Source organism: Petaurus breviceps, unplaced genomic scaffold (assembly GCF_028583685.1).
Source record: "Petaurus breviceps papuanus isolate PSGF00001 unplaced genomic scaffold, PetGlider_PUasm1.0 350, whole genome shotgun sequence".
Classification (NCBI taxonomy): domain Eukaryota; kingdom Metazoa; phylum Chordata; class Mammalia; order Diprotodontia; family Petauridae; genus Petaurus; species Petaurus breviceps.
The window spans coordinates 2,096,650-2,107,243 of NW_027186199.1; the positions used below are offsets into that span (position 1 = coordinate 2,096,650).

Here is a 10,594-nt window from a genome sequence, read left to right on the forward strand (position 1 = left end):
GAGCCTACTTTGATTGGCTGCCTCTGTCTTTATAACTGGCAAGATTGAGCTGGTCTGGCTTCATTCTTTTCTGCATTCTTTCTGCTGCTCCCATTTCAGTCATTCTTATCAACTGTCACCCACAGCAGATGCCATGGACTGAACTGTTGGGAGGAGAAGGAAAGTTCTTCTGCTCTCCTTTTACCCTGACTCCAAGAAATGACCCTGGTGGTGTTTGTTTCTGTCCTGTGTTGTTTGTCCTCAGTTTCCAGTGTCTGAGCTTTTGGAGCAGGCAGGGTCATGCAGCCAACCAGTCCAGCAAAGGAGCTGTGGGAAGTCAGGGTTCCTGGGACTAGGGGGATTGAGGGTGGTGGAAGTTAGATTTGAAACTAGGATTGTTTTCCATAGGAATAGAGCCAAATTAACCTAATCCACTTCCCCTCACCAAAGACTGAGATGTAAGTGGGATATGTAGGGGAGTAAGTTTATAGAGCTGTGATTATACTTTCTGAAGTAAATATTTCTGTATAAAAGCTAATGTGATTGTTAGTGGCTAAATGGAACTGGGGTGCATGGGACTACCCTTTACACTTGGAGGAACATTATCATGGAGCCTGGAGCCCATGCCAGAGAGCTTAGATATTTCCAAACCTAGGGGTGTGTGTGTGTGTGTGTGTGTGTGTGTGTGTGTGTGTGTGTATGTAAAATCTAATCTACCTGGCCTTCAAGTAGGGAAGAGTCAAAATAGTGTTACATTAGTCCACAGATGCCTAATGTTTGCATAGGCTGCAGAGGCCTAGTAGGCTGCAATTTTCCTTTTTTAAAATGACTAAAATACAATCGTCCTTGCAATGTTCTGTCCAGGCACAGCAGGACATGCCATCTTCAAAGTGACAATCACTGTTGCAGAGGGGACTATTAAAATAATCCGGACTATTATTGAATGCATTCCATCTATTCTTCTAGGTGGAATGTGCTAAAAAAAAAAAAAAAGGTCATTAATTAGATTTGGTGGGGAGGGGCCTGAAGTGGCCTCTGTCCCTGATTCTGTTGCCATTTCCTGCCTTTGACAATTAGTTTCTGTATAATTAATGTGACAGTGGGCTTGGTGCTGCCTCCCTTCTGCATAAGGAAGGTAGTATGAAAATCTAGTGAGGAACTTGGGAGAGCCTCACTATAATAATCGAATTAGCCACTGGGTGGCAACTCTCCTTGAGCCATTCCTTTTCTGACTCCACATATGGAGCTCTCAATCTTTTGATAGACTGAAATATCCCTTCTGTCCACTAGAGGGAGCATGAAGTCTGAGCTTTTCTATAGAAAAAGCAGTCAGAATTCAACTGTAGGAGAGAATTAATAAAATATCTTAAGGGAGCTTGGGTTACCTTGATTGAGCCTTCATTTCCTTTGAAATAATTATCTGTCTCACCTTCCCTACTACCCCCCCTCCCATGACCCTCATTGTGCCAAAGAATTCAAGTTTGCAACATATGGTTACTACAATTTAAGTAAAATTAAAAAGGAAAGTTGAATACACACTCATTCTCACAGGGATGCAAGCTGAGCTTGTTTTGTTTTCTCTTCGTTGCCCCTTTGTTCTAGACTAGGAATTTCCCCATGTACTTCTACACGAGTGAGGGAGTGGAGGCCTTTTGACAGTTCTCTAAGTATAATGAGGGTGGAGGGGCAAAGTCTTGCAGCTCACCCAGTTGGATCCTCCTTGATCACTGTAGCTATTTATGGTTTTCCGTTTAAGTTCTGGATGACCCCTCTCCCCCTCTCCTCCCAGTCCTGGTTTGTTCTCTTCATACCCGCTTCCTAAATGGTTCTCTCAACTCTGTCAAGAAGTCCCAGTCATTAATTAGTCACCTTTAATTTATTTAAAATTTTTTTAATGTAAGGGTGGGGGTGGTCAGCCTAGACAATCATCCCACCCCATTTAAAGTAAGTGATAAGATCCCACACCCCGAGACATTTATAGGATGAGAACATATATGGGTTAACTAGGTGTCTTCTAGTCTCCACTCCACTTAGCTCTGGTATATTTATCAGATGAGAACACACCTATATCATGAATGAGCTTTGGACACCTTTGGTGTGATGGGAAGTCTGCTTGGATTGGTATACAGATAGATAAATGTGCTGTGGGGTCTATATAGGGATAGGGAGTTGGAATTTGAGATTTGGAGGTAGTAACTGAACAGAAGAGAACAATTCCAACTACCCCTTTATTTAATAAACTTCAGTGGTTCCCCATTCCCTCCAGGATCAAATATAAAACTCTCTGTTTGACTTTAAAAGCACTTCATAACTTGACCTTTTCGTACATTTTTAGTTTTCTTATACCACATCCCCCTCCATATACTCTGTGATCCATTGATATTGATGTTCTTGCCATTTCTTGAATATGCATTTTCATTGGATGTCCCCCATGCCTGTAACTCTCTCCCTCTTCATCTCTGCCTCCTGGTTAATTGGCTTCCTTCAAGTCTCAGTTAAAGTCCTGTGAGATGTCTTTCTCTTTCCTTCTTTTCTTGTTTAGTGTCGTTCCTCTGAGGTTATCTTCAATTTATCCTGTATGTATCTTGTTTGCATGTAACTGTTTTCATCTTGTCTCCTTCATTAGATTGTGAGCTTCTTGATAACAGGGGCTTTTTTTTTTTTTTTTTGCCTTTCTTTGCATTCCCAGCACTTAGAACAATGCCTGGCACATAGCTAATTGACTGATTGACATTAAAGGTTGTTAGGAGGTGAGAACTAAAATAATTTGTCACAGTGTGCTGTGATTCTGTCACTACTCCTTAACCATATTCTATATGGAAAATGAATCCATAATTTATACCCTTTCAGTGCCCCTGCAGTCATAGGTAGAAACTCCCTGCAAAGCATAAGCTTGATCAGAGACTATAGGGGGTTCCAGAGTGCTGGGGATGGACTGCTATCATCCATGGAAGCATGCTATCTTTTTAAAAAATCAACTTCTATAAAGCATCTCCTTGGTAAATGGATTAATAAAGGGCTAACAATGTTAATTAGCTATGATGGTATTGACATTTTTATTATATTGGCATAGCCTAGCCATGAACACTGACTATTCCTCTAGCTGTTTATTTCTTCTTCTGTTCTTTATTTCTTCAAGGAGTACTTTGGAAAAGGACATTCTGGGAAGATGGTGGAGTAAGGAAGACATTTCCAGGCTCTCCAGATTTCCTTCACAAACAGACAGGAAATCACCATGAAATGAATGTAGAGCAGCAAAAATAAAGGGTCAAAGTACTTGTTCTTTTAAGATAGCTTGAGAGGACCTCAGAAAAGGCAGGAACTGGGGGGGGGGCTGAGGTTTGGCCCAAGTGAAGTGTAAATACCTCCAGGTTGACTCCCCCGAATTGGCAAACAGTAGGCCCTGAGGGCAGACCCTTTGGGAAGCAGACTGGGCCTCAAGAAATTTTACTTCACAAACTTTTATCTCATAAAGAGCAGCAGAAGACTAAGTGGGAGAAAATTGAAAGACAATTCCCTCCTCCCCCCCAAATGTTTTCAGAAACCAAGCCTAGCAGTGCTGATCATAAATGATCCTGGGCTGTGGCTATGGGTGTGGAGGAATGAGCACATGTCTGGTGAGTACAGTACCACAGGGAGTAAGAATATTTTGGGGAGGGGTGGCTAGGTGGAGAATTGAAAAGAGCACCAGCCATGGAGTCAGGAGGACCTGAGTTCAAATCTGGCCTCAGACACTTAACACAAAAAAGCTAGCTGTGTGACCTTGGGCAAGTCACTTAACCCCAAAGTCACTTAACCCCAAGTCACTTAACCTTCCAAAAAGCAAAAAAAAAAAAAGAATATTTTGGGGATAGTATGGCTGGGACTTAGGGGAGAAGAGTCCTTGAAGTTGAACCCCCAGACAGAATTCAGAAAATAACAGTAAGGAGGACCTGAGATCTAGGATAACATTATCCACAATTTGGGATTAAAAACTGATTATAATAATAAGACACTAAAAATAAAATAAAACAAAATAAAATTATTAAGCAAAGGAAAAAGAACCCAACCATAGATAGCTACTTTGGTGTAAAAGAGGATCTGGGTTATTCAAGAAAGATAGGGAAGTTAAAAAAAGCCACTCCTACCCTAAAGAGTAGCATCAAATGGTCACAAGCCCTGAAAGAATTCTTGAAAGAACTTAAAAAGGAATTAAAAACTCAAATAAGAGAGATTGAGGAAAAATTAGGGGAAAAAAGCAATCCAAGAAAATTATGAAAAGAAAATTAACCAACTGGAAAAACAGAAAATTCCTCCTTAAAAACCAGAGTTGGATAAGAGGAATTGAATGTTTTATAAGACACCAGGAAATAGTAAAACTAAAAAAACTAGAAAAAACAAGAGAGAATCTGAAACATCTCATTAGAAAACAGATCAAGGAGAGACAATATAAGAATTGTTGGACTACCTGAAAGTTACGATTACAAAAAAAGAAACTGGATATGCTATTGCAAGAAATTATTTAGGAAAATTGCCCTGAAGTTCTAGAACAAGAGGCTAAAGCAGAAGAAAAATATATTGTTCACCACCTGAAAGAGATCCCAGAAGGAAAATTTACTGTAATATCAGAGCCAACTTTCAAAAATCCCAGGTCAAGGAGAAAATACTGCAAGCAAAAACAACAACAAAGCAACACCTTAAATACTGGAGAAATAGTCAGGATTTCACAAGACCTAGCAGATTCTGTTCTAAAAGACCATGGATCTTGGAACATTGTATTTCATTTCTTTAAAAAAAAATTTTTTTTTGGAGCATTGTATTTCAAAGAGCAAAAGAGTTGTGTCCAAGAATAACTTACTCAGCAAAACTGAGTATAATTCTGAATGAAAAAAAAAAACAGACATTTGATGAACTGAAAGACTTTTAGGTATTTTTAACAAAAACTCAATGCAAAATGCAATATAAAAGATCCAGGAGGCATATAAGGAAAACATTAAAGACTAATTATAAGGCACGCATTCAGGTCAAACTATTTACCTATTGTATATATGAAAATGTTATAAGTATTTTTAAAACTGTCATAATTACTAAAATAGTTTGAAAAAAAGGTTGGGGCTGAGTTATGTATGATGGAGTGATTCTAAGAAACAAAATTAGGCAGGAAAAGGCAAAAGGGAGCAATTATATTATAAAAATGAGGTGTGAAAGGAAGAACTAATACAGAGGAAGCAGGTGGAAGTGGAGGGCTGGCAATGTTGGACTCTCACTCTCATCTGGATTGAAGAGGAAACAATTTGTATATCTGGAAGGGTGTAGAAGTCTTCTGAACATGTTAGAGAGATGAGAAAACTGGGGGATAGAGATGAGAAAAGTGGGGGAGAGATTTTTAGAGGGTTGTGTGGATTGGGATTTGGGAGAATGGGGAGGATTTTTGGAGGGGTGTTTGGATTGAGTTTGGAGAGATGAGGGGAGGGGATCAGGGGACTTTTGGAGGGGTGGATGAAGTGGGGGGGAGAAGATAAGGTAACAGGGATAGCGTTAAAAAAGGGGCTCAGAAAGAAAATAGTGAGTAAAAATAAGATGCAGAGAAATTCACAAATAGTAATTATAACTTTGAATGTAATTGGGATGTTTATAGCAGCTCTCTCTGTGGTGGCAAAGAACTGGAAATTGTGGGGATCCCTATCAATTGGAGAATAGCTGAACAAGTTGTGGTATATGTTTATGATGGAATACTGCTGTGCCATAAGAAATGATGAGCTCAATGACTTTAGAAAGGAATGAAAAAACTTGCATAAAATGATGAAGAGTGAAGTGAACAGAATCGAGAGAACGTTATATACATGAAAAGCAATGTTGTTTTAAGAACAACTTTGAGCAACTAAGTAATTTTGACTATTATAAAATACACAAATTAAAAATAAAGAACATATGAAGAAAGACATCATCTGCATCCAGAGAAAGAACTGATAGGAGTATGTGTAGAATAATTTTATAGATATATAACCTATTTGCATATATATAACCATATGGGGGGGGAAGAGGGAAGAAAAAGAGAAATTTACATGATAACTTCATCATATATTTGCAGGAAATAGCAAGTTGTATATGGTAGATTTTCAGTTTCATGTTCACTCATCCTTTTTATTGTTTTCTTATGGAAATGCTTGTTTTGTTTGATGAAAAAAATAAAATAAATTATTTTTTAAAAGGAGCACTTTGTTATTGAACCAATACAAGTCTTTTTTTTTTTTTTTTTTGTGCTTTGGTAGACTGACTCCTAGATATTTTATATATTTTGTGGTAATTTGAAATAGTATTTTCCTTTCAATTATTGCTTCTTGGGTTTTAGTATTATATAGAAATGCAGTTGATTTTTGAGGTTTTATTTTACAGCCTGTGACTTTGCTGAAGCAATTAATTCTCTCAATTAGTATCTTTGCTGACTTCCTAGGAGTTTCCAAACATACCATCATATCATCAGCACATGAGGATAGTTTTATCTCCTCTTTACCCATCTTTATGCCTTTACTTTGTTCTCTAGTCTTATTGCTGTTGCCATCATTTCCAAAACCATATCAAATAATAGCGGAAGGAGTGGACATCCTTGCATCATATAGGCCTCCATATTATAAAAACGAGGTGTGAAAGGAAGATCTAATACAGAGGAAGCAGGTGGACATGGAGGGCTGTAATTTAAGAATATGTAACTTAAGAATAATCATACTCTCTAGAGATGAAAGGGACATTATAGATCACTTATCCCAACTTCTTAAGTTTATGGATGAGGAAAGTAAAGTTTAGAGAAAGTAGCCCAAGCTTTCATAATTAGGTGCAGACTCACATACTTAACCCATGACCTTGCATCAGGACTCTTAATGTGTTATATTTCTATGGGAGTCTGAGGGACTCTGAAGGCAGGCACAGAAGAAACAGAGTCTTCAAGACATGAAAGCAGGATTGCTTAATCACAATTCTGGGACTATGATGAAGCTAAGAAATTAGGAGAAAGGGTGAGATGATTCATACAAACTTGCAACTTACTCCTGGGCTGTTCATGGGGAGAGGCTGTTGGTCTTCAATTCCATATGAATCTTTCCATATGGTTGAACTGACTTTTTTTTCCCATTAGGGTTCAATTTAGGGGAGAGAGTTTAGAGGGAGAGAAAAAGAGAGGAGAGAGACAGAGAGAGAGAGAGACAGAGACAGAAAGAGAGAGACAGAGAGAGAGAGACAGAGACAGAGAGGAAAAAGAGATGAAGGGAGATAGAGAAGGAAAGGAGAGAGGAAGGGAGGGGAGGAAGGAAAAGGGAGAACAGCTAGTGGCAGCAAGTAATGGCACTATGACTGCTGCTATTTCATTGGCCTCTGAGATGCTAACTGCTATGCCTGACACCAGCCAGAACTGAGGTCAGGATCTGGCGTGGAGATTGAAGTTGTGGGCCAAGATTTATGGGGAGTATTGCTGTTGGAGCATGTTCCAGAGTGCTGGGGTGGACTGCTATCATAGAGTTAAGAGGAATAATTAGTTGTGTGAGGGGGAGGAAGGCATGTCTTTCTCTTGTGCCCTTTTACCTTTTGAGTTAAATGCTGGCATTCCAGGTGTGCAACTTTTCCTCTTCTTTTCATATATCCAGTAACATGAATGGGTAGAAGATTTTGGGGAAAGGTTGGGCCTGATAGTTCTTTTAATTTAGACATTTAATTTCCTTTGTTTGAATAAATCATATGACTATTAAAAATGTCAAAATTTGAGTACTATGAAATCAATGAGAACAGGAGATGTCCTAAATGTTGGGTGGGGGCAGAAACATTGATGTTTCTTTAATTTTAACATTTCAGAGCAACTTACCATTTTCTTATTCCATATCCATAGACCAATATTTAATCTTTTTTTTTTTTGGAGGGGGAAAGGCAGGGCAATTGGGGTTAAGTGACTTGCCCAAGGTCTCATGACTAGTAAGTGTTAAGTTTCTGAGGCTGGATTTGAACTCAGGTTCTCCTGACTCCAGGGCTGGTGCTGTATTCATTGCACCACCTAGCTGCCCTGATAGACCGATATTTAATTGGGGCTGTATCACTGGGAGAAGAAAAAAAAATCTACAAGTTGGTAGACTGAAAGACTTTTGATGAGCAGTGGAAATTTTGAGGTCTTTGGGAAAACCTGCACATCTTCTCTGAACACCAGGTTAAATGAAAGCCTTTGGGTAGTGGCTAGAGGATAGTGCCCAAGTTATATATTCCATTACCTTCCTAGTTCATTAACCAATTAATTGATAACCTACTTTTCTGTAGGTTGCAGAGAGCAGAGAAATAAACAGATGTCGGATTCTATGGCAAATGGTGCACACTGAACCCACACCAACTGTCCCATATTTTTTTTTTTGGCTCGCTGGAAAGGGGGAAGAGAATAAGCTTTTATATAGTACCTACTGTGTGCCAGGTACTGTTAAATGTTGTTGGTTTTTTTTTTTTTTTTTACAAATTATTATCCTATTTGATTCTTACAACAACTCTGCAGGCAGGTGCCATTATTATCCCCATTTTACATGTTAGGAAAGTGAGGCAGATAGCAATTGATTGACTTGACCATGGTCACACAGCTAGTCATATCTGAGGCCACATTTGACCTCAGGTCTCCCTGACTCTGGGTGGAGCCCTCTATCTACTGGCCCCGCTAGCTGCCAATCCACATTATGAATACATCAGTAAATAAATGAACAAAGAATAAGCCTGGAATCATAGAATGTTAGAGCTGGATGATTTGGCCCACTTCCATCTTGTTGCTGATGAGGAAACAGGCTCAGAGAAGGGCAGCAAGTTGCTGAAGGTCATACATAGATGATCATAGAGGCAGGACAGAGGACATGACATCGACTTTTATTAGAAACTTTCCCTTTCTTGCTTCCCCCTTCCCCCCAACCTCTAGCTCCTAGGGCCCTGATCAGGGGCCTGCCTTTGATCCCATTCTCATGGACTCATCATGGGAAGCCATGGCTCTATGAAGAGGCCTGAGGAGGAACCTTGTGAGGTTCATCTGGAGTTGAAGGCTTGGTATTGGAGATTATAAGGGCAGATGAGGTGGAGTTACCAGCCAGCATTCTTGCTGTGTTTCCTGAAGAGTCTGGGGATATGGGTGAGCCTGGGGGAATGGGTGAGAGTAGGGGAATGGGTGAGGCTGGGGGCACAGGGGAGGTGTGGAGCATTAATGAGGCCTGGGGCATGGGTGAGGCCTGGGGCATGGGTGAGGTGGTGGCCATGAGTGAGGAAGCCGTGACCAAGGATGAGGGTGAAGTTGAGCTGATTTCATGGAACGGCGGCTCCCAAAGTGGGGGCCCACCGGGGCCCCGCCGAAGCCAGTTGTGGATCTTGGCCAGTTCCCTGGTATCTTCATGCTCCTGCCGTAACCGCTTCCGCTGTTCCAGCAGCTCCTGCCTGGTGTCATGGAGCAGCTTTGTCCTCATCAGGAGCTCCAGGAGCTCTTGCCGGAGACGCCGGTTCTCAGCCTTGATAGACTGAATGTGGATGAGGAGGGAGCGAGTGGCTTCACGCTCTGCCCTGCGCACCAGCAGCAGCACCTGCTGCCTGGCCTCGCGCTCACAGGCAGCTTTGTCCTCCAGGAAGCGTCCTTTCACACGGTGCAGCAGCTGAGTGTGCTCTACCCGCATGTGCAGCAACTCTCGTTCCAGGGTTTTGATCCTGGCCAGCTGCTCCAGTTGTAGTTCCTGGGAGGGTCCAGGGGACCACAGGATCAGCCCCAAGGTGCTGACATAGACAGTGCCCTTTGTGCAATCCCCTAGGTTTTATATAGGTTATCACACATCCAGACCTTTGAGCCAACATCTCTGAGGTTAAGGGGACAGACAAGTGTATGGGGGGAAGGCCAGTGGAGTCTGTTGGCCTACAAACCATCTCTGAAGGCACTGTGGAGTCCTTATCTGATCCCTCATCTGGGACTGCTCCCATTTCCCTGGTCCTGTGTTACCCCCTTCCATCCCCCTGGTCACCCATGGGTCACTGACCTTGAAGGGCTGTAGCAGTTCCACTTGATATGCCATTTTGGCAGAGCGGGCCTCCATCTCTGTGAGTTGGGAGCGGACTGCCCCCTCTCGACCCTGGTACAGAGCAGTGAGTTCTTCCTGTTGGAAGTGCACCTGGGCCAGGTCTGCACGGTTCTGTGCATCCAGTGTGATGATGAAGTTGGCGCAGCGCTGGGCTCGTAAGGACAAGTAAGACGCATATTGCCGGTTCTCCTCCCGTAGCTGGGCAGCTTCTCGGTCCAGGAAATCATTCTCCCATAGGACATTCTGCACACGTTTCTCATAGGAATCTAGCTGCTCAGTCAATGCTGCAAACTCCCGCTGCAGAAACTGGTAGCGATCCGACAGCACCACCGTCTCCGTGCCATCGATGCCTGTGCCCCCTGTACCCCCTGTGCCTCCCGTGCCCCCTGCTCCCCGGCGGCCTGAGCCCCCACTCTTCTTCTTTGAGGCCATGGGTTGGGGCCTGTGGGGATATGTAGGACCTCAGGAGCACTGCCCAGGTCATTCTGCCCACTCCCTCGTGCCCTGGGGTTATCATATCCATCCTTCTAGGATCATCCCCCAGTTACTCTGTGCTCTTGGGGTCATCCCAC

At 42.0% G+C, this 10,594-nt stretch overlaps 1 protein-coding gene across 1 annotated transcript; it reads right to left on the reverse strand.

Moving 5' to 3' along the window:
* Window positions 1-8,957: 8,957 nt before the first annotated feature.
* CCDC166 (coiled-coil domain containing 166) lies at window positions 8,958-10,454 on the reverse strand. Its single transcript, XM_069096977.1, has 2 exons — window positions 9,981-10,454; window positions 8,958-9,683 (listed from the first exon to the last, which is right to left on the reverse strand). Exons 1-2 carry the CDS (start codon window positions 10,452-10,454, stop codon window positions 8,958-8,960), a joined length of 1,200 nt encoding a protein of 399 aa, XP_068953078.1.
* Window positions 10,455-10,594: the final 140 nt, after the last annotated feature.